Below are 25,164 nucleotides of genomic sequence, written 5' to 3' on the forward strand. Positions count from 1 at the left end.
TATCCATTGTTAATCAACAAATAACTGTATTATCACTATTACCTTTTGTTGAATATGTTATTTATAAGATGTTGCACATCATCTCATTTTATCCTGACATTATTCCCATCACCTCCATTTTATGGATGAAGAGTCTGATTCTGGGAGACATTGTGAGACAAAGGTCTCATAAATGTTGGAGTTGGGCTTTAAAGCCAAATAGGAGTTTCTGTAAGTCTGTGAGTGTTCGCCTCACTGTCTCTACTCCCTAGGTCAGCCTTAGAAAATCACTTTGCCAAATACTTACAACCTGACTTTTCTGAATAACTTCCTCCTACAAAGCTTAGATATTTTATTTTTGGGAGAGATTTTTATTGCTCTTACTTCTCAATCTAGCCCCAATATCTTCTGGATATTGCCTTTTGCCTATTCCATTACATGGCCTAAAAGTGATAGCCATTAAACAACAACTCACCAACTATGTATGGAATGACCACTCTATTTCAGGCATTTTTCTAGGTACTAGGAATATAGTTGTGAGCAAAATTGAAGAAAAAAAATCCCTTCCCTCATAAAACTTAAATTCTAATAGATAGTAAATAAGTAAATGTGCAGTATAATATATACTCTTAGGGGGAAATAAGCATTAACAAGAAAAAGTAGATAAAGCAAAGGAATACAGAGTGAGATGGTGGGAAGGGATGGCTACAGTGGATTGAGTGATCTTGTTAGGCCTTCTTGAGAAAGTGATGTTTAATTAGTGGAGACTCAGGTAAAATAAGGAAATAAACCATGATGCTATTTGGGGTAAGAACATTCCAGGCAAAAGAAATAGCAAGCGCAAAGCCCAGAGGTGAGAGTATGATTGGATTGCTAAAGGGATAGTATAGTGGCTAGTGTGGGAAAAGCAATAGTAACAGAACATTAGTGACAGGAAATGAGATTGGAGAGCTAGACAGGGGTCAGATCACGAACAAAGTCTTAGGCCAATTGTAAAGGCTTTGGCTTTTTTTAAAGTACAAAGACAATTTATTGAAAGGGCTCTAGTAGAGCAGTAGGTGGTTCACCAAATGTTTACAGGAATCACACTATAGTGGATACTGTAGTAAACAGTCTGCATCTCCTTTTCAGAAATGATACAATCATTCTGCCAGCTGCTGGAAGTTGGGAGGCTGAGAGCTCATAGAAGAATCAGAGACATGCCCCTTCCTAGGGTGAATTCACTTCTAATGACTGTGCAATGAGGGGTTACAAAGGACTATTCTAGCTTCAGAGCTAGAGCTCCCCTATGGGATCAGTGGAAGCTTTTATTAAAATTACTTCAGAGTTCAACTTTACACTCTGCCTAATTTTGCTTCCCTCACTAGGAGTGTTGATCCCAAGAGCACCCTCCCATTAACTTTCTGCAAGCATATCTCCATCTAGGTCCATTTCCTGGGAAATCCAGTGTGTGAAACACTATATCATGTGGAAAGCAGACTGTTGGGTGGTAAGTGAGGAAGCAAAAGACTAATTAGGAGTCCAATGCAGTTAGATGTCCAGGCCAGAGACCCTGGTAGTTTGAAGTAGTAGGATAGACCTATTTATTAGATATTCATGGACATCCAGTGGAGATATCCAGTAGGCTATTGACTATGAATGTTGGTGATCAGAAAAAAGGTTGGGGCTGGTGGTAAGATTTGGGGAGCCATGGAATTGGTTATAAATGTTGAACATCTTAGGATAAATCCTGAGAAACATTAGATGTGAAATACCAATATACATAGTTAGCTCTCTGTATCTATGGGTTCCATATCCACAGATTCAACGGATTAAAAATATTTTATTGATTGGGTTATTTTTTTTTTTTGGTGCTTAGCTTTTTGAGTTCTTTATATCTCCTAGAGATTAGTGCTCTATCTGATGTGTGAGGGGTGAAAATTTGTTCCCAGGATGTAGGCTCTCTGTTCACCTCACAGATTGTTTCTTTTGCTGAGAAGCAACTTTTTAGTTTGAATCCATCCCATTTATTGATTCTTGGTTTTAATTCTTGCACTATAGGAGTCTTATTAAGGAAGTTGGGGCCTAATCTCACATGATGAAGATTAGGGCTACTTTTTCTTCTATTAGACGCAGAGTTTCTGGTTTAATTCCTAGGTCCTGGATCCATTTTGAGTTAAGTTTTGTGCATGGTGAGAGATAGGGGTTTAATTTCATTTTGTTGCATATGGATTTCCAGTTTTCCCAGCACCATTTGTTGAAGAGGCTATCTTTTCTCCAATGCATGTTTTTGGTGCCTTTGCCTAATATAAGATAATTGTAATTTTGTGGGTTAGTCTCTGTGTCCTCTATTCTGTACTATTGGTCTACCAGTCTGTTTTGGTGCCGATACCATGCTGTTTTTGTTACTATTGCTTGCCAAATGTTTTCTCTGATATAAGGAGGCTGATTCACAGTGGGGTACGGAGGGGAGGCATGGGAGGAATAGACAAACTCTAGATAAGGCAGAGGGGTGGGAGGGAAAGGGAGGAGACAGGGAGTAGCAAGGATGGTGTAATGTGATGGACATCATTATCCAAAGTATATGTATGAAGACACAAATTGGTGTCAACATACTTTATATACAATTAGAGATATAAAAATTTTTGCTGTATATGTGCAATAAGAATTGTAATGCATTCCACTGTAATTTGTTTTTTTCTAAATCAATAAAATAAAAAAGAAAAAACATTTTAAATGCATCTCTATTGAACATGCATAGACATTTTCCTCATCATTTTCTAAACAATAGTTATAACCACTATTCACATAGCATTTGCATTGTATCAGGTATTACAAGCAATCTAAAGATAATAGAAAATATACAGGAAGGTATGCATAGGAATATGCAAATACTATGCTATTTTATATAAGGAATTTGAACATTCATAGATTTTGGTAACCATGGGGGTCCTGAAACTAATCCTCCATGGATACAAAGAGATGACTCCAATTGCTCAATTATAAACAACTCTAATCCTCAAAAGAAACAGAAATCTGAGAACTATCATAGATTATGTACTCAGACCATCATTCACTATTATTGTTTTTCAGTGATGATGATAGCCTAATGTTAAAAAGTGAGTACTTTTAAAAATATTTTTAAAACATTTCTGTTACATATTTATGGTGTTTGAACTCCTGGTTAAACAATCTGCTGCTGTATTTATTTATGTAATTTTTGTTGTTGTCTGCTATTTCCCAGAGAGTTTGAGACAACATCTAGCAACACATGGAAATACAAAGTTAACAAAGCCAAAGGGGATGGTGGTTGAACATTAAGTGGATGAGAAGGTGGACAAGCAGATGGGTACAAAGACAGACAGTTGTTGTCTAGATAGGGAACCTGAGAGACTCCAGCAAGGATCGATTGATCAAGGGCTAAAATTTTCTTACTTCATTTTGTTGTATTCTCTGAAATACTACATCAGAAAGCCTCTTGGAAAGGAGAATAAAGGGAAGGGAGCAAGGATAGAAATAGAAAAGATAGTAGAAGGAATAAGACATGAATACATGACCAGTTAAACTCCACATCACATACAGCCACAAGAATGAGATCCTAATTACAATAAGTTATATTCCATGTATGTATCATATGTCAAAATACACTCTATTGTCATGTATATCTAAAAAGAACAAATAAAAATTTAATAAATGAATGGGTGTTTGTGTCAAATTCTTTTTCTGCATCCATTGAGATAATCATCTAATTATTGCCCTTAAGTTTATTTATGCAGTGAATTATATCTATTGATTTGCATGTACAGAACCAGCCTTGGAGTTAGTGTCTTCCACTTTTTCTATGGCTTTGAAGTGTAACATTAAATTATTTATTTGGTGTCTTTTTTATATAGGAGCCTCATGCTATAAATTTTCCTCTTAGAACTGCCTTCATATTGTCTCAGAGATTTTGATAAAAAATAGAAAAAGAAAGCCTCTTGGAGTCTCTCCAAATATACATTGGGATTACATTGGAATGTGGCATGTTTCATCCTAGTATGAATGAACATCAAATTGGGGTCAGTCCAGGGAGAAATTCTACCCCAAAGATAGAATTCTGGGCAACGGCAGCACAGAGTAATGGGAAGATATTGGGAGACACAGTGATTCCTCCTTCCACAACACCTTCTGGGCTCCTTTTCTATACACTTCCTCCTTTTTCTATACACTTCCTCAATGTCATCTTTTTCTCATGTCTCTCCTTGGCTTTCTGCTGGAGCACCCTTCTTCAGTGGGTGACCCTCCTTCTCAAGGTCCTGCCAATCTTTGGAAAGTGGATCTCAGATATGCCCAGTGCTTCCCAGGTTTAGCAAGGGCATGCTTAAAATAAAACCACACACATTTACTGGCTTAACTTCAGAATACAGGGTTCCCTATTTGCAAGGCTCTATGTGAAATTGGATGAGTGAGAAAACTAGAATAAATATCAGAGAAGTGGGAAGGCTTGATGAATTCTATTGACCTTTTGTCCACCAGAGACTGTGGCCCAAGAATCTTTCCCTGGGACTTGTACCTGCAGATCATGCTACTCCTTTTTTATTGTGTATATTTAAGATATACAATGTGATATATATATAGTGAAATAATTACTACAGTTAAGCAATTCACATAACCATCATTTTACTTATTTACCTTTTCTCTCCTTTGTTTTTTTTTTTTTTACTTTTTTATTTGTCCTTTTTGGATATACATGACAGTGGAATGTATTTTGACATATTATACACACATGGAGTATCACTTCCCATTCTTGTGGTTGTACGTGATGTGGAATTACACTGGTCGTGTATTCATATATAAACATAGAAAAGTTATGTCCGAGTCATTCTACTGTCTTTCCTATTTCTATCCCCCCTCCCTTCTGTTCATTCCCCTTTGTTTAATCCAATGAACTTGATTCTTCTCTCCACCTCCTTGTTGTGTGTTAGTATCTCCATATCAGAGACAACACTTGGCCTTTGGCTTTTGGGGATTGGCTTATTTCATGTAGCATGATACTTTTACCTTGTATATCCTCCCTGTTGTCAGTCTGAAGAATTTCTACATTTTGTATGTAGCAACTCGGTTCCAGAATTTCCTTCTTTAGGAAATCAAGCAGAGGAGGGTCCACTGAGATTCTTCCCCCACCTCAGCCCATTGCAGTTGGCAATGTTAATCACACTGGAGGCCTATTTGACTTGGTATAGTGACCAGATGGGCAGGCAGGGCAAAGCAGCAGGATCCACATGGGGCTGACAGGTACTTCCACTGAGAGTTTGCAGAGGTTAATGAGGGTGTATTCAGGAACCTAGCCCTCAGCTGTGCTATAAATAGTCATATTCAGCCGATGGGGAGAAGATTGGTCACACCTGTATGCTAACCATAACTCTGCCCCAGATGGGGGCTATGGTGAGAACAGGGAAGTTAAGGTCCCCAGTGCCCATTTTTCCCCAGAGCTGGGTCTCCTCAGGAGCAGGACTGAGGCTCCATGCCCAATAGCCTCAGCAGTCACCCCTCCCCCAGACTCTGTTTCTTGTGTGTAGGACTCTCCCGCCTGAGATTGCAAGTGTGTCTTGCCATAAATTTCCTCTTATAACCCTATGCCAATTCCCTGAGACAACCCAGATCTACATGCCTGAAACCCAGACTGAAGATGGCTGGGTCCTGATGTAGCAAGTCCACCTTCCTCCTGAACATACCTGACCACTGAGACTGTTATTTCCTGTTGCTCTCATTCAATCACCCTGGCTACCCCACCATGTTGTCTCTGACCTAGGAAAAGATATTGTGCCATCTATGGGTCTCTTTTCTCTGTCTCAGAGGGACTGTCTATGCAGAACTACAATTTTCCTGGATGCAAAGCCATGGAGGATGTTATTTGTTGCATGCTCAAAAGCACCCACCTGATGCCAAACAACTCTCATGTCCTTTCAGTATATCTTCTCTCTTTACCTAACCAGAATTTTCTATCATGAATTCATGTGTGTGGGTGGAGATGAGGAGAAAGTGGGTAGAGAAGAAGCCAGAGGCACCCTTCCTGGGTATGCTTAGTGTCAGGACCAGCCCTTGGAGTGAGCTGGAGTGAAACTGTATTTACTGTTTCCTCTCTGTGCTTGTTACTTTTAATTTGTTAACTTTATATTTCAGCCAGATACCCAGCTTCCCTTAGAGACTGGCCATGTCATAAATGATCGAATGAAATAAATAATAAATAAATGCTTCTCTCTTGGATTCCAATTTAAATCCAAGGAGCCCTGGTGAGATCTGAGGACTGGTCCTGTCAATTATTTCTTTCAGAATGACCTCCGGTTACTAATTGGCTCATTTAAATTCCTTCTTTTGAGGGCATGCTACAATGGAAGTAAAATAATTAAAGAGCAGCAAACTTGAATTTGTAGTTGGATATGTTTGAAGCTATGTCATTACCATTATGATACTGGGCACCATGTGAAATTGTGGTCCTGGGAAATGATAGTGGGTTTTAATTTTTCACATGCAAGTGATGTTTCATAGTAAAACCTGAATATTAATGGTGATCCTTGATCTTTGCTTGCTCATATCTTCATACCAAAAACACTGGCTTAAGGCAGTACTCACCAACATATTTTGGATCCTATCACACAGAAAATAAATGATTGCATTTGTGTGGCACACTGGGTAAATGGATAAGGTTACTGCATGTCTGAAAATGAGCATCCCAGGGTTGCAGCCACCTAAGACCCTGTGCCTCTGCCTTAGAAGGGTTGACAGACTCCAGGTCTCTGCACACATATAATCTGTGTAGGGTGGGTCTTATCTTTTGGGGGTATTAAACAATCATTGCAACAAATTTGTAATTTCAAATCTTTATTGAGTAAAAGTAAAAACATTTGTAAGAGACCATGATGATAATTAATTATGGGGGTAGGGTTGTCATGAATGCATTTCTGAGGAAGTTTTATGTCATCAGTGACCTCAAATTTAGCTAAGTGAAGAATAAAGAAACATCCAGAGAGGGAAAAAAAGAGACAGAAAAGATTGGATATATCTGAAGGGTCCGAGGCAGAGGGGAGTGCCTCAAGGCAAATGTAGGGAAGCAGGTGGGGGATAAAGCATGTAAGACCTTGGTGGCCACAGTGTGCCATCTACAAAATGCTGGGACGGGCTGGGGTTGTGGCTCAGTGGTAGAGTGCTCGCCTACCATGTGCAAGGCCCTGGGTTCGATCCTCAGCACCACATAAAAATAAATAAATTAAATAAAGGTCCAACTACAACTAAAAAAATTAAAAATTTCAGGGAGTAGTTATTGAAGAAACTTGAGCTGGACTGATAGGATCAAATTTGTGTTTTTAAAAAGACCACTTGGGCTGTTTGGGTGGTATGGTACAAGTAAATCCAAAGCATTTTGTCAAGAGATGAGTCACCAAAGAGATGGTAGAGTGGAGAGAAGTAATTCAAAATGGTTTTTAAAAATAGGAGTGGACCACAAACCTCACTTGTGTGTGTGTGTGTGTGTGTGTGTGTTTTGCAAACATTTATTGGCCCCAATAGCTTCACCTTCATTTTATTGAATGTTCAGAACAAATTAACAGCTCCATTTATCAATGAGAAAATGTGTGTTCAATATCAAGATTCAAACCCAGACCTAGCTGACTCTATAAATCTGAACTCCTAACTATTTTGCTGTCCCTCAAAGGAGGCTACTTAACAAAGAGTCTCTTTCTAAAGAAACCTCTTGGAGCTAACAAATCAAATGTGCATTTAGGAATAATAAATATTCCCAGTTCTGTGTTAAATGCAAGAAACACACCAACATCCTTTTGTTTTTGTTATGGTCATTCTATCTGGAGCAAGTTGATATCTCATTGTGGATTTGATTTGTATTTACCTGAATGATTAGTGATGTGGAACTTTTTTTTTCATATATTTGTCAGCCATTTGTATGTCTTCTCTTGAGAAATGTGTTTAGGTCTGTTGCCTATTTTTTTGAATCAGATTATTTATTTTGGTTTCGAGTTTGGGGAATTTGTTGCTATTGTTGTTATTGAGGTGAGTTTGTTATATAATCCCAATATGAACTCCCATCATATATATGGTTTGCAAATATATTCTTTCATTCTGTATGTTGTGTCTTCATTGATTATTTTTTTTTCCTATGCAGTTTTTTTAGTTCAATGCAGTTCTGTTTGTCTGGTTTTGCTTTTACTTCCTATGCTTTTGGGGTTTTATCCAAAAAACTCTTGCTTATTCCAATGCCCTAAATTGTTTTATCTATGGTTTTTTTTCCTGGTTGTTTCAAAGTTTCAGGTCTTACATTTAAGTCTCCTGTGTTTATTACATTATTATTCAAAATAACCTGAAAAATGGAAAGAACCTAAGTGTCCATCAATTGCTGATGGATAAAGAAAATGTAGAACATATACATTATGGAATACTATTTACCATAAAATGATTCCATCATTCTCAACAACATGGTTGTAACTGGAGATCATTATGGTTTTCTTTTGTTTATCTGTTCAACACATAAAATTGCATATATTTATGGGGTATCATGTGATAATTTGAGTACACACATATACATTGTGTAATGTTCAAATCAGGGTAAACCTATCTATCTCCTCAAACATGTATTATTTCTTTGTGGTGAAAAGCTTCAAAATCCTTTCTTTTAGCATTTTGGAAATATATAGTACATTATCCTTACTTATAGTCACACTAGTGTGCCATAGCACACCAGAACTAATTTCTCCTATATAACTGTAATAGTACCCATCTATCAACCTTTCTCCATCCTTCCCCCTACTTTACTCTCTCCAGATACTGGAAACCACTATTCTATTCTCAACTTGTATAAGATCAATTTTTTCAGATTCCTCATATGAGTGAAATCATGTGGTGCTTGTCTTTCTGTGCCTGGCTTATTTCACAAACAGCTTAATATAATGACCTCCAGTTCCCTTCCATGTTCTGTTTGCAGCCTGGGGATGTGGCTTAGTATTAAAACAATTGCCAAGCATGTGTGAGGCCCTGGGTTTCATCCTCAGCATCACAAAACACCAAAAAGTTATACTGCTGCTCCACATCTGTGTGCCTGGAATAGCAGGGATTTGAAGGTAGGCCAATGCTAGCATTTAACTTTTGGATTTTACTAACATCAAGGTCCATATGGTAGGATGAATAATGACCATGTCAAAGATGTTCATATCCTAATCCTGGCACCAATGAACATGTTGCCTTATATGGCAAAAGGGACTTTGCAGATGTGATTAAGTTAAGGATATAAAATAGGGAGATTAAAGGGTCCCTACAAGGAGGCAGAAGGGTTTCAGTGAGGAGGGTTGAGATATCTGTGGAAACAAGAGATTGTAATGATGTTACCAGGAGCCAAAGAATGTTGGCAGCCTCAGAAGGATTGTCCCTGCTTACACTTTGATTTTAGTCCTGTAACACTAATTTTAAACATTTTTTGGGGGGGGGAGGGATACATGGGATTGAACCTAGGGGTGCTTAACCACTGAGCCACATCTCCCTAGCCCTTTTTATATTTTATTTTGAGACAGGGTCTCACTAAGTTGCTTAGGTCCTTACTAAATTGCTGAGGCTGGCTTTGAACTTGTGATCTTCCTGCCTCAGCCTCCCCAGCTGCTAGGACTATAGGCGTGCACCACTGTACCTGGCTTGATTTTAAATTTTCAATCACCAGAACTGTAAGACAATAAGCTTATGTTGTTTTAAGCCACTAGGTTTGTGGTAATTTGTTACAGAGGCAATAAGACACTAATAAATCCCATAAAATTAAAGTGGCTACTGTAGAAAAGACATTGCACACACTGGGCAAATAGGCCAACTTTATTCATTTTCTTAATGTAAATCTACTGCACTATCAGGCATATGTGTATGTCAGACTGGGGATACACAGTTTACCAGCTGGGATATTGATCTTCCTGAGGGCAAACCTGCTGAATTTCTTTCTATTCCACTGAGAGCTCTTAAATGGAACCCCTGGGATTCAGGCACTGCTCAAGATACCAAGCACCATTAACTGTATGCTCTGGGGACTTCTAAGATGGTCCCAGTATAATGCAGTGTCTAAAACAAACATAGTCTGGGCTCCCAAAGCTTGAAGGGTCATGCAGATCTCTATTAGGCCACACATTCCCAGCCAAACTTAGGAAGTGTGGCTTTCTCCTCTCCTGACTTTTCATCTCCCTAGGCTGTCAGTGGAACTCTTGAAAATTCCTTCTGCTCTCCAGGTGCACTTCTCCACAGCCCCAAGATGCCTTTCAGAAATGTTTTCTTCTCCCCAGTCTCCCTCTCTGGCTTTTCCCAGATTATGTTCCTGCCCTTTCTACCATGAAATCAATTCTATCTCTCTCAATTTCTCCAGTCAATTTTTTTCTTCATTCATTACCCAAATGGATACAACAGAGGTCAAGGAACCAAGTAACTCTAACAACAACAACAATAAAACTTCTAGGGAGCATAGGCCAGAAGAAATACTGTCAATATTAAATACTAATATTTTTTTATCCATATCACCATTGACAAGAAAGTAAGTGATCACCGGCAGATGTATTTGGAAGAAATCCTGGGTGAAGGTGACACCTTTGGCTTTTCACCAAGGACAAGACCGTCTCCAATATTTAGGATTTCCTTTGCGACGAAACAGCAGTGTTTGACCAGAAGATGGCGATCTTTTAAAACAAATTTAGGTGGTTGCCTAGCATGGGGACCTGGGATACAGTGAATCATAGTTGATAAAGATTTCCTGGTGCAGAGAAGGGCTGTGGAGACAGAGGAACAGAGAAAGACTGATGCAGTGAACTATGGTCAATAGGCAAATGAGACTTAACATTCATACTTATTGATATTTGTTGTGATTTACCCTCTATCCATGCCATCTCTTTTTCCCCTTCCTCTGTTTTATGCAGGATTCTTACTGATTTGCCGTGTACACTGATGTTTATGAAGAACTGAGGCCATATTCTAGTAACCTCCCTTTAAGTCTCACTTTCCCTGTGTCCATAGTATCCTATGTTCTTCTGTAATAGCATCAACCAGAGGCCCAATTAATGTACTACTTGGTATCTATAATCAACTGTGTGCTCTATGAGGTGGGCTCTGTTTTGTTCACTGCGGAATCACAGCATAGTATACCTTCCTAGCACATAGTAAGTGCTCAATAAGTATATGTTGAATGATTGTAAGAGATTCAAGGTTGTAACTGACTTGAATTTAAAAAGTGCTTTTTGTCTGCTTCCATTCTAAAAGGCCCATGGATGATAGCTGATACTGAGTGATTGCTAAACCTTAGCTGCATTATCTCACTTTTACCATGAACTCTATAAGGTTATTCTGAACCAGAGTAGCTAGCTATGGGTATATAAATAGTAAATGACACAAAGTTCAAGGGTACCCTTTTCACTTTGGTGGTATCAACCCACCAAGATTCTCATTAGTGTGCCACTCTGTGGACCTTAAAGCACCTCCTACATTCTCCTCCTCTTTCCTTGTTCTCACTTTACCCTCCCCAACTGACAGAAAATGCCCACACCATTCTACCTCACCCCATTTCAGTCAAGGACCTCAGTGGTTCATGGAAAATATCTGAAGTCTATTAATAGGAAAGCCTGGTTCTTAATGAGGTGATTATAAAGAAATGTAAATAAATAATAGCTTTCAATCAATTGATCACAAGTACATTAAGTGAGGTCTTGCTAGAAGATTCCATGGCCCATTTTGAAGCAATGGTAAGGTTTTTACATGAGGCCTCCAAAATCTACCTTCAGAAACCTGACTAGTCCTTACCAGCTGTCACTTTAAGACCTTCCTTCACCTTTGAACTCTGAAGAGAATTGCCTGCTCAAAGAGGGGAACAAAGTCCTGAGTTCTGATCGAAGAAAGACAACTGTTGTTATTAACTAGTATCTTCCTTTGTTTTTGTCCTCTTCTTCAATTTCTCAGTTTTTGGACATATGACATGTCTTGTATTTTAAAGGCCACTTTGGTGGAAAGCAGAATATAGTTTTAAAAAGTTAACCCAATGTTGATGTCCTGCTTACTAGAATTATATCATAGCATAGATGAAATGTTGACAAAAGAGTGGTGATTTGTATCTCATTTTGAGGATTTTTTTCTCTAAAAGTCTAGCACTGCCCTCATTAATCATGACATCGATATAGCAGGAGATATGGACAGGGGAAGGGATATTTCTTGAGGGCTTGCCCAAGAGAAGTCCTCCGGATTTTTTGTTTTCCTGTCTGTGCCCTTCCAAACCAGGCTTCTCTTACTCTAAGTACTTTCATAAAATGGTTGCTGGAGATACTCATTTCTTGGAAAATCAAAGGCATCTGAGAAGAATTTGTCATTCAAGTGATTCAAAACCCAACTTTATATTTATCAGGTACTTGAGGACAATTTGGATATGCAAGATAAGCCTTCAAATGTGTTTTGATTGGTCAGCAATCATTTAAAAGGATTTAAATACAAATGCTCTCCAAAGGGCAAATTCTTCCTGGGTCAGCCACAGTCCTCACCATTCCCTAATGTTCCCTGTCTATTTCTGTTCATTTTTAGTTGTCTGACTCAAGACATTGGATTTTGGACTGTTTTTTGTAAATGTATATTTTACCCTTTGATCTTTCTGTTAGTAATCAGTAGGTAAGGCTGCTTTATTGAGATAAAAATGGAATCATTTCCAGGGTTTCTATAATCTTGATATTTTTCTTTCATATAAAGAACAGTGCATCCAGGTGTGGTGGCATGTGCCTGTATCCCCAGCTACTCAAGAAGCTGAAGTGGGAGGATTAATTGCATACAGGAATTTGAGACCAGCCTGGACAACAGAGTCCTGTTTCCAGAAAATCCAATCTAAGAAAACGAGAGAACCAAGATATGCAAAGGCTGAATATCTTGCCCCTGCCATACAAACAGGCAAAAATAGAAATAGTACAAACAACAAAATGCATAAATCACATTAATGTTGCCATGAAAAGAATCCTTAGAAGTGACGTAGGGCCAGACACAGTGGCACATGCTTGTAATCCCAGAGACTCCAGAGGCTGAGGCAGGAGGATCACAAGGTCAAGGCCAGACTAGGCAACTCAGCAAGACCTTGCTACAAAATAAAAATAAAAAGAGCTGTATATGTAGCTCGGTGGTAAAGCACCACCTGTTTTGATCCCTAGTACTAAACAAAAAAACAAACTAAATAAGACAAAAAGAAACCACTTAAGCAACTTACTGTTTCTCAAATGGAGAAATTGAGGCAGAGAACCAAAGTGATTTGCTCAAGGTATCATAAGCTATTAGGTGAGAATCCTTGCTTTAAAATCTATACCTGTGTTCCAGTTGGGGAGACTACAGTATTCCAGACAACCTCAATATCACATAAGAGTCAAACCCTATGTTGAGAAGTTATAGTCTCACATACCAAGTAGTTCTTTTTTAACTCTACTTTCAGTTAATTTTTTTAAAAAAAATTGTTCTTTTTAGGTATTTAAGTCTATCCTCCATGGACAACACCTCATCGTGACCTCCTGCTGCAAGAGGCCACCAAACCTTCTAAACAGCTCTCATCAACCAAACACAAGAGTCAGGTCTGAATTGGGGGGTAGTGCACTTTATTCACAAATAACACAGTACCATACAGGCAAAATCTTACTTCATTGGCAAAACACAGACATATGCATACTCCCAAATGTAGCACTGGGGCAAACTTTAGACACAGAACATTATATACCAAGTTCACAATCAAACATGACATAGTTCACAATCCCTCAATATTTTTTTCTTCAGTGGAGTATGACACCTTATTTAACAGTTAACCAAGACAAACAGATGAACTTCTTAAATCTAATTCTCGACCTAACTACGGAATGAGGCCGACTCAGCCTTCAGAACTGTGTAGGGGATGCCTTAATGGAGCCAAGCTCTTGATTCATGGTCTCTTCATGCTGGATGAGCTCATATATAGTAGGTGTTCTCAGCTCCTGTTTCAAATTTAGGCACATCCGGACTGGCATTCATTTTGATACCCAATCTGTAGTTTAACAGGGTTGATGTGATTAGGATAAATTAATTGGTTTTCTAAACCATGGGAGAAGAGGGTAAACTTCACACTCAGGAGGCCTTCGACATGCAAGATTTCAATATGTTAACAATCCGATTACTGTGAAAACTGTTACTGGTTCAGACATTTAAATCAACATTTCCCAAGGTGTGTCAGGACTGAGTTAATCAGTAAGTGAATTGAAACAACTGCAAGAGATTAGGGATGTGATTTCTCACTGCTATTTGATATAATATGCAGCATTTCCTTATGAACTGCAATATATCCAAGACATCAATGAAACTTTTAAGTTAGCAAAAAAAAATGCTTTTGAATTATAAAATAAAGAGTGGCAGAAAAATTTAGCTCTTTGCTCTTAGGATAGGCAAAGCTTTGGAAGACCTTAAGTCCTCATATTGGGATACAGAAATGTAAGTTTGCTCTTAAGATAAGGTTAATGTTGTAATGAACTTGAGTTGGATGAGTTCTTCAGGTATTCTTTAATTTTTCTTAAATAAAAATATATTTATATTTTAACAAGAAGTATTTTATGGTTGAAATGTTTTGGAGGGGTTTCTAAAAACATGACAAGTCTTTCAAATGAGAAAGATAAGAGGTGGGCACTGTTCTGAGCCCACATTGCTCCTAAAATAGAGAACTCAGTCTTCATATGTAAAAATCACTCAATTTCATGTTTGTTAAAAAACTTAATTAAAGCAAGGGAGGTTATCATATAAAGCCCTTTCTGTATTTTGACAGTCTCTATAAATAATAATCAGGAATTTTTCATGTATATTCCAGTACTAGATAGAAATTGACATGCTAATATTTAACCATGTTTAAGACATGTAAGTGAAGAGATCTGTCTAATTCTATGGCCATAAAACAAAAGGAAAATATATATGACTCTAGGGGTCTTCAGGTAGTAAAGAACCACATGAAATAATACTGCTTTCCTAAAACTGGTATAGTATGTTATCACTAATAGGGATCAACTGATGTCTACCCATGTTCCAAAGGGAAAAGAAGGTGCCCTTTGTAGTTGGTGTCACATGAAGCTAGTCAGGGAGACCTCTTGCTGTGATTTTATTCTGTTCATCAAGTTAAACATTTGAACTCGAACTCGGTAAACACTCTTCTCTGTAAGATGTAAAAGAGAAAAATGTACAAAAAAACCTAGCACTGAGGCTAGATGTCTAGAAAATTCACAGAAATTAAAAGTGGCCAGGAGATTCCTGGGGCATCAGACTGCAAGATGTCCCCATCCTGGTCTGAACGAACCACATATCCCTGCCCCCACCCTGCTTATCTACTTCCTTATGTAAAGTGGGAGCCAATTAGCCCCGGAAGCTGTGAGGCTATGGGCTCTGTACCAACACTTCACCAGTGCCTAAGTACAGTTACAGGCTAAGTCTTAACCTACTCCACTTTATTTCTGAAATCAGGTATTTTTTGTTAAAGAAGAATGGGACACAAAAATTCTCATAAGCACATTACATTAACTTTTTGAAATTAAGAGAGCAATCACAAGGTTTTATTCTATCAATCAACATGAATTGATCTACATAGACAAGATGAAGCTTGATCTTACTGAAATTAATTAGGTAATTCTTTGGGTTGTTCTTACTTTAATGCAGACAGACTAAACTGAGGAGGGTTAAATCAAGTGCACTTAAATGGCCCAATGACACAGCCTTTAGTTCTTCCACATTTTCCTTTTGATGGTGATGGTGATGGTACTGAGAAGAAGGATACAGAAGGCCAGAAGTTGGAACTTCATGACCGTGGCAGCAGCTTGTATTTGTACAACACAATCCAGAGGGCAGTTACTGAGGTGGAAATCCCGATGAGCTTCAGCAGGCCAGATATGGAAGGCAGGTTTCTCTCTAGGAAGGTGGTGGTGATTTCAACTGATGGAACATCCTAGATAATAAACACAAATCATTAGTAGAAAACTCTTCCACTCATAAAGAGAAAAAATATCTGTATTATCATGCATGGGTATACCTGTGAGTTTTATGACTAGTCTATAGATATGGACTAGCCAAACTTACCTTAGATTCAGGTTCTTGTGCCCATATATCTTTCTTAGCCACCTTCCCCAGAGCATTCAAGACCTGTAAGAAAGTGACCATGGTATTATGAAATGCGGTTGTATAGGTGTGTCAGATTCAAAGTCCTATTTATAGGCTATTAGATAAGCCATATAAATGAGGGGCACAGAAATGAATATTTTCTATTAGCATCAAGAACTAGACAAATGAATGGCCAAAGAAAATGGGAAACACACACACACACACACACACACACACACACACACACACACACACCATGGAATATTATTCAGTTTTAAAGAAAAATGAAATCCTGCCCTACGTGACAATATAGATGAGCTTAAAGGACATTTTGCTAAGGGATATAATCTAGGCACAGAAAAACAAACATGTTCTCACTCACATGCAGAAGCTGAAAAAGTTTATCTTAGAGAATATGTAACAACAAATCCCACTATTATGTATAATTATAGTACACCAATAAAAATAAAGAAGTAGAGAGTGATACAGAGGCCACCAGAGGCTGAGAAGGGTTGAGGATAGAAGGGATAGTGAGAGAATGGATAGTGGATACCAAAATACAGTACGACAGGAGGACTAAATTCTAGTGTTTTATAGCACAGTACGGTGAACATAATGGTTTGCTATACATTCCAAAATAGCTAGATGAAAGGATTCTGAATGTTCCAAAGAAATGATGTCTGATGTGAAGGAAATGTTAATAACTCCAATTTGATCATTGCACACTGTATGCATACATCATAATATCTTACTACCCCCAAATATGTATAATTATGATGTCAGTGAAAAAAATGGGCAAATGTATAGTTTCATAAAAACATCATTAATCCATCTAAAAATTTTTAAAAGAAGAACCAGGAAGACCAGATGCCAAAAATGCTGCTGAGACTCAGGAGGGGACACTTCAGCTTCCTCCCTTACCTCTCTAGCTGCGCGTTCTCCGGCCTCAACAGCTCCTTCCATGTAGCCACTCCAGTGTGTAGCGGTTTCTGTACCAGCAAAGTAAATCCTGCCCACTGGCTGGCGAATCACCCTATGAGGAAACAAAGAGGCCACACAAAGTTACCTGGGATGCTTCTGAGGGGAAATGAGACAATGACTGCTCTCATTTACTTTGCAGAAGACAGGGAAACTCAAATTATTTATAAATCACAGCCCAAGGTAAAAGGTTCCTCAAAGGCTACTCCTTATTTCCTAGGCCTGTACATAAGGAGGCTGTCAGATCATCAATCTCTGAAGATGATGTTGACCTTTTTCAAGCTGGCCAGAATTGGAATGTGAGAACATGCATTCAGTCTACAATCGGATTTTTTGGCTGTGTGTCTCCTATTTTGTAGTTGATTCTGCTTCCCACACTGTTTTTCAAGGGGGAACATTCTTTTTGAGATCACACAAAGTCCAGTCATGTAGGTACTCCCAGTGTATTAGGAGGGACTGTTGCACCAAGTGGGAAGATAAAAATGGACTATAAATTGACTAATTCTGATAGAGGAGAGACATGAGGGATTACATACATGAGTTTGTCTCTTTAAATTACAACTTCTGTAAAGTTTCTCTGGACTTTCCTAGGGAATAGCTGAAGGCAGGAAATGGCCCTCCTCTTATAAAGAGGTCCTGCCAATGAAAACCAAGGAAGGGTTAGACCAAATACGTAACTGTCCCCTCCAGCCTTCTCAGGGTTGAATCCTGCCATTCATGCAGCCACTTTCATAAACTCTCTCAAGCTGAACACCCCACCCCACCCCAACCCAAAGACTTTCATTTCAACCCACTGGCACTTTTTTTTCAATTCAGGAACCCTGTGTTTCATCTCTTCCTGACCCTAATCCCATCTTCTAGACTTCTACATCACAACAGAACTAATCCAATTTATGAACTCTGCTATCACAAACAAAGGCTGTTTGAACAGTTAACAAACAAGACAGGGCTGGGGGTGCAGTTCAGTGGTAGAGCACTTGCCCAGCATGTGTGAGGCCCTGGGTTTGATCCTCAGCACCACAAAAGGAAAAAAAAGACAAACAAACAAGCTTCCAAAAGGAAATGGTCAACAAATGCTTATTTCTTGTGGACAAATATGACCTAGTGTTAACTTTCTAGCTTTTATTGTCTGGAAACCAGATGAAGGTATAATGCTACATATGTGACCAGGGAATACTGCTTATGCTAAAAATGTTACCTTACCCATTCTCACATTGGTAAACTGCATTCAGGCTGAGAGGATTGGGAATGAACTGTAAATACCTGGAGGGAGACTGTCACTGTGGGCTTCCTTGAGTGTGGTGTCTCTTCTAACTGAGCAAGTGACCCTGGGCTTTATGCCTGGGACACATAGTGATAATGGCTTCAATGCATCAAGGGGCTTCTAAGTCAAAGTGAATCCCTGTACCCACTGCCTCCACCCCAGTGAATCTCATCTCCTCATCACTTAGCTATATACAGCAAGGATGTGTGATAGTCCTCTGTTGGCCAGACAGATATACTGGATTAATGCATCGAAAGTCCTTCTGTATAGACTGGTGTCAAGGAGCCTAGGGTGGTAGTGTGAGACTAAATGTTGATCTGAACTCAAGAAGGCCCCTTGAAGGACAGTGCAGTTTGCTTCATTCTCACAAATATTGCTGACTAATCTCAGCTACTCAGAGACTGGAGCAGAAGGATCACAAGTTTGAGGCTAGCCTGTGCAACTTAGGGTGACCCTGTCTCAAAAACAAAACAAAAAAGCCCAAACAGAAACAAAACAAACAAACAAACAAAAAAAACAGGTACTGCTGACACCTGAAGTTCTTCTCTGTGCTCGGCTATTGCCTATTTGCTGATATCCTAGTTTTTCCAGAGACATTCAGAAAGATACGAACTATCTATCTAGGGCATTAGAAATAGGAATGGCAGCTATTTCTAGAATTCTCATTGAATACTGCTTCTGTTAAATGTGGTACAGGTCTTGTAATAACTGGTGTAGTGCTTGGGCAGTACCTTCCATATTGAGTCATGATCCCAGGGGGGAAATAGGCAGTGTAGCACCCTCCAGAGTACTGCTCCTCACACCAGTTCTTCTCTTCATAATGCACTGGCTGAAGTTAGTAGGGAGAAAATTCCAAAGAGTAAACAAAGCTGAAATGCTATAAGTCACAATGAAGGCTCTTACATGTTTTACTTTATCAAAAATTTCACAGATAAAAAGACAATAACCCTGTTTTTGTAACTTGCTGAAGGGGAAACATGATATTACCAAGTAATAGCCTTTTGTGAGGTACCAAGTTGCAAAACATGGACATTATGACTTTTTTCAATCTCTCAACTAGGGAAGACAAAGTATCTCAACATCTGGGAATGAGGGCATCTTCATGCTGATGCTGAAGAATTTAGAGCTAAAACTTTAGGGAAATCCATCAATGATCAGCTTGTAGAAAGATCTGCTTCAATTTCTGGAGTCTCTAAAAGAACAGACTTCACTTCCTTATCTACCCAGGTGTTTCTGCTGCAAAAAAGTTGTGAGTCTCTGAGTAGCTGGGATTAGTCAGCAATATTTGTGAAGACAGTCACAGTATGTAAGAAAGGATTTGGTCAGAATCCTTTCCCTAAGCTGGAAAAAATGAATGTTGGAATTCTTGCTAAAAAGGGGAACAATTAAGATGTAAAATGTTCCTAGAGGACATGAGAGAATCTTCTCTGAATTCCATAATACACTATGAAAATGTATTATTTAATTAATTTACAGATAACCCCTCAAAAGAGCCCCCAGCTATCAGTGGGTTCTTCAAAATTCATTTCCCTCTCCTGATTGCTTTCAGTGGTAGACTAAAAGCACTGAAATTTCTAAATGAGTTGTGAATTGAGTTGCACATGTAAAACTAAATTATTATGACTTTGACCTAGGCAGAAAGTCTACATTCACTCTGTTCTGTCTTGTATGTACTACTAATGTATTCACCAACAGAAGATGACATATTTGGGGTTTTCTTTCACATCTGGCAGTTGACACTGACTGACATGAGGGCAGGACCTCTGTTCTGAGAACCAATCTCTCCCATCCTTGACATAATTCCTGCCATGCCAGGCTGTAATCACACTTTGATGATAGTTATTCAGCAAACATTTAAACTGCACAAGAGAATTACAGCTTTGAAATTCCATGCACCTGACACCAATTTTAATGGCCTTTTTTTTTAACTGCTAAAGTTCATCTTTCAAGTTAAGAATAACTCTTCTTAACTCTCTTCATAAGACTGTCAGAAATCCAGAATCTGCTTTGCTTTACCAATTCCAGTGAGCAGAGCACAGCCTGTTAGGGACTAAACCTTGAGGTTTTCTTACTTGTAATGCTTCCTCAGATCCCAGCACTTTGGCATACAGCTCACAGATTTTCCTTTTCCTATTAAATAAAAAAAAAAGGAGCCGAAAATGTTGTTAAGGAAGTAATAACCGATAGGTATAGAGTAAATACAGTGAGGTCCAGGGCATTCACCAATGAACCAGATTTATTACAGAAAAATGAAACTCAATGGCCTCCTGTTACTATACAAAGCAAACAATTCAATGAATCTCTGTACTCAGATTAACTTTCTCTGCCTTGATAGTCATTTGAAAGAGTCAATAGACTGTTCCTTCTTTTTTTTTTTTTTACATTTTTGCCTCTTTTACTATCTATTACAATATCTGAGATAAAAATGGGTAAAATAAGATTAAATTTAACTTAATCTTAGGGTTTAATTCCATATAACTTTTCTGGAATATATAGAATTCTAGAATGATCCTATCTGTAAAGATGTAGTTCATATGATACCAAGTCCTTTAACTCTCCTATTCTTGTTTTGTAAATATCTGAAAACAAATAATACTCATTTAGTATTTTAAGCATAAAGTATATGCTATTCTGAGAGAGACTTACAGTCATTTCAGTCTAGTAATCTGTAACTTAGATAGAATGGTCTGTGGACCAGGACACTGTGTTAAAGGGCATCTGGGGGATGGACACAATACACTACATGATGATACCTCAAAAAGTCTTTGGCTGGGCTGGAGTTGTAGCTCAGTGGAACAGTGCTTGCCTAGCATGTGTGAGGCACTGGGTTCGATTCTCAGCATCACATACAAATAAATAACATAAAGGTCCATCAACAACTAAAAAATATTTTTAAAATATTTTTAAAAAGTCTTTGGCTATCCTCATAATTCATGACATAGACGAAAAGTATAGAACATGAATTATATTATATCTGAAAAATCAGTAGCTATATTTACCTAAAGTTTTCTTAAAAGAAAAAAAAACATTTTAAACTCACTACTCCTGCTTAAAAAAATTTTTAAAAAGGTCTAATTATTAAACTCACCATTTGTAGAAATTAATGGTTCTATTTCAGGATTTGTTTGAATAGGTTCACACTGAACCAATTACATACTATTTATATTTCCTTTTTTAACTTTTGTAAAATAGTTTAAACATGTGAAACTGTCCTTAAAATACTTGTTGAAGACTAACAATCAACTGGAACATATTCATTAAAAATGGGGCAAAAAGTTTAATTCAAATCTGTAAGATAAGCATAAAGTGCATAACTAAAAATAACCAATAAAATCTGACAAGATGAATGGCCAAAAATATTCAGGGTGGGGAGAGGTCAAGAATACTAGTAATAAAAGAAATAGAATTTAAAAACACTATTTTATCTTGCCAATTAGATTAGAAAATATTATTAAAACATGCTCCCAATTTCTCTAAATAATCTGGAAAACAATGTCAACTTATAAATTTATATAAAGCCTTCTATACCACTTATACAACTCTTAGAACATCCATCTCTTAAGTATAGAGGATTAAATGAGGAGGAATAGATGGAATTCTAAAAAGGACTTGCTATGCTGTTTTCCCATGGAAGGTTCTAAGGAAGAGACAAACACTACTCCTGACATGATGTCACACAGCATGAGGTGAATATTTAAATTCCAGGACACATCGAAAATCATAAAGGTAAGAAGTCTCAAGACTACTGTCCACCTGTCTCTCTCAGTCTAATCTGCGCTATTCATTTCAGAGATTAGGAAGCTGAGACTCAGTGAGCTGCTGAGACTTATTCAGCATCCTTCAGCTAATTAATGGCAGGGTGAGGCTCTACATTTCTGAGCATCCTGCTCATAGTAGATGCTCAATAAATGTGTGGAGAATCAAAGTCCATGCTTAGCCTAGTGTGGGACCCTCTCCTCAACTCTATGAATGATTCTTATCTACTACAAAAGAGTGTTACAAGCAATGATTCAGATATTTTAAATCAATTGAAAATTAAGGATATTAACGGTCAGTATTCTAAAATGTTTAATGATGCTTAGCTTATTTTTTGGACACATAATAAAATCTTTATTAAAGCAGAGTGAAACCCCAAAATCAATCAACCTCCTTTCAGTTAATTTTTTAACCATGAATGATAAAACCAGTTATAATAGAAATACAAGCCATTTAGTATGCTTTACATATATTATTAGATGAGCCAAGGACAGGTCACACAAATACATCAGGGAATTATCATTCTCTTCCCATCTTCCCATTAGAATTCAATTTTATGGGGGGGGATATATGTAAGGCAAGGATATTAAAACAATGCATTTTTTCCTTTTTCAGTGCTGGGGGTAAAACCCAGGGCCTTGCACATGCAGGGCACATGCTCTACCACTAGGTTACCACCCCAGCATGGAGCAATCCATTTATTCAATCAATGCATTTATTTGGCTTAGCTCTAAAATCAATAGAATGTATTTTAAATTAAGGCCTAAAGAAGTCACTGTGCAAATCATCTTGTTGAATTTACCTGCTGGCTTTTATATCTGGATACTCAATCAACTGAAAAGCTTGTTAAAAATACAAATACTCGGGTTCCTTGAACCTTGCACCTACTGGATCATAATCTTACAGGCCTCAGAAAAATATATCTTCTAAACATCTTTTGGAAGATTTTGAGGCAGTCAGTTCTGGAAGCCACTGTTCTCATCAATGATATATTTAGTAAGGTTTTTGCCTCACAAGAACTTTTGAGAAGTTGAGCCACTGTGTAGAATTCAAAACCAAATGCCTACCTCCAGGCTGGTATTTATTTTATTATTAATAAGGAGGGAAAGCAGGAAATCCAAAAGAAAATGTCAAGCTCAGAATGATGTAATGAAAAAGAGTATGTGTTATCTGCTATTCCGGTCACAAGTTAGCTGCTATGGTTTGAATACATATGTTCTCCAAAATTCATGCATGTTGAAACTTAACTTCCAAGGTGATGGGATTAAGAGGTGGGGCTTTCGGGGATGTGATTAAGTCACAAGGGCTTTGTCTAGATTATAGTTTTTATAATTTTCATTTATTCATCTTACAGAAAAACTCTACCTCTCAACCATTATAAATAAATACAAATGTGTAAAATTGAGTTAATATACACATATGGACAAAGGGGCCATAGCAAAATACAGAAAGGTTGATTTGTTGGGCTGAGAATATTTGTAAAATATTATGTTTTTCCTGATGAAACTCTACTTTGTTAGTGCAATGAACACAATATAAAGCTTGCTTTTTGACTATTTTCAGATTGTTATGGTTTGGATGTGAGGTGTTCCCCAAAAGCTCATGTGTGAGAAAATGCAAGAAGGTTTGGAGGAGAAATGATTGGGTTATGAGAGCCTTCACCCAATCAGTGAATTAATCCCTGATGGGATTAACTGAGTGGTAAAAAACAGGCAAGTGGGGTGTGGCCAGAGAAAGTGGCTCATTGGAGGCATGGCTGTGGGGTACATATTTTGTTTCTGGAGAATAGAGTCTCTTTCTCTACTTTCTGATCATCATGTGAGCTATTTCCCTCTGCCACACTCTTTTGCCATGATGTCCTGCCTCACCTTGAGACCCAAGGAATGAAGCTGTCCTTCTATGGAGTAAGACCTCTGAAACCATGAGCCCTCAAATAAACATTTCCTCCTCTTCAATTGTTCTGGTGGAGTCCTTTAGTCACAGAAGAAAAAAAAAAACTGACTAAAACACAGATATAAATTCTTTACCTTATTTCTTTGTGGAGCTTAGCAAGTCGATCAGCTTTCCGGGCAAGGATGAAGCTGGAGAGAGAGGGCACACTTGAATATCAGGTTACAGTCTTTATGCATTGTCCCTTCTCAAGTCTTTTATTACTGCTGTCTACTCAGTATTAATAAACTCTCCCAGACCCTCCTATATTAGTGCAAATACCATGTTGTCTTCAGTCTCCCTCTGTGTCCAAACCCAGATAGGCTTGTTATGGGCCAGGCTATATGGGCAATGACCAAACAAACTCCATTTTACCCTGAGACTCCATATCATGTAAGAAATGCTTCTCCCATGAAAAAGCCCCACCTCTGTACCCATAAGAGTTGTTTAGCATAGCATGTTTGGCAACACAAAATGGCAATTAATATACAATGGAAAATTATTCTCTTCAGTTTCCACTTTTCTTGGGCAATGTACCTTGTTAGAGATTGACTGTCTAGACATTAGTAACCATTCTCTAATGTATACTGAACTAGGGTCATTTTGACCCACCTCCCTTCTGCTTGCTTACTGGTATGCCAACCTGGAAAGTCCTGTGGGAAATACCAATGTACCCATTGCATTGTCTCCCTAACTGCCCAATTCAGCTTCTGTACCTGCTGGCTTGCAGCTACATCAACCCAGATGTGTTTTTTGCCTTTAAATATCCTAAAATGCTCAGGCTCAGGGCTGTTCCTTGCAGAGACAGTTATGGGTCTTGTGGGGAGTAGTCACCAGGCAGCCGACTAAATAAAAACTCTTCAATTTGGACAAAACTGGGACTTGGTGTGTTTTCTGAGTGACCTGCCCCACAACAGGCTGAGCTCCTAAATAAAAGGTCACTTCTTACTCAATATTTTGCTTGTAAAATTTAATACAGTATTTGGTATACAGTAGGAAATCAAAGGTTGGACGAATTAACGTTGCACTAAATAATTACATTGGCAATGATTATTGTCTTCTGTCAAATACTTGGTAAAAGCTGGACAAAGAAATGTTAATATGTGTCTGTAGTGGATTCCAGGGTGGGTATCCCAGGTTCCCCCTTCAGGACTTTTACT

The 25,164-nt window shown here is 38.1% G+C and overlaps 1 protein-coding gene across 1 annotated transcript in view; it reads right to left on the reverse strand.

The window, feature by feature from the left end:
• Positions 1-13,553: 13,553 nt before the first annotated feature.
• Positions 13,554-25,164, reverse strand: part of Maoa (monoamine oxidase A) — a 71,973-nt gene continuing 60,362 nt past the window's right edge. The window contains exons 10-15 of the mRNA XM_005323982.5: positions 24,103-24,156; positions 20,392-20,449; positions 19,051-19,148; positions 16,999-17,110; positions 16,057-16,119; positions 13,554-15,925 (exon numbers count right to left, since the gene is read on the reverse strand). Of these exons, the coding sequence (XP_005324039.3) occupies positions 15,779-15,925; positions 16,057-16,119; positions 16,999-17,110; positions 19,051-19,148; positions 20,392-20,449; positions 24,103-24,156 (532 nt within the window). The 3' untranslated portion in view covers positions 13,554-15,778. The remainder of the gene's footprint in view (positions 15,926-16,056; positions 16,120-16,998; positions 17,111-19,050; positions 19,149-20,391; positions 20,450-24,102; positions 24,157-25,164) is intronic.

Source organism: Ictidomys tridecemlineatus, chromosome X, assembly GCF_052094955.1.
Source record: "Ictidomys tridecemlineatus isolate mIctTri1 chromosome X, mIctTri1.hap1, whole genome shotgun sequence".
Taxonomy (NCBI): domain Eukaryota; kingdom Metazoa; phylum Chordata; class Mammalia; order Rodentia; family Sciuridae; genus Ictidomys; species Ictidomys tridecemlineatus.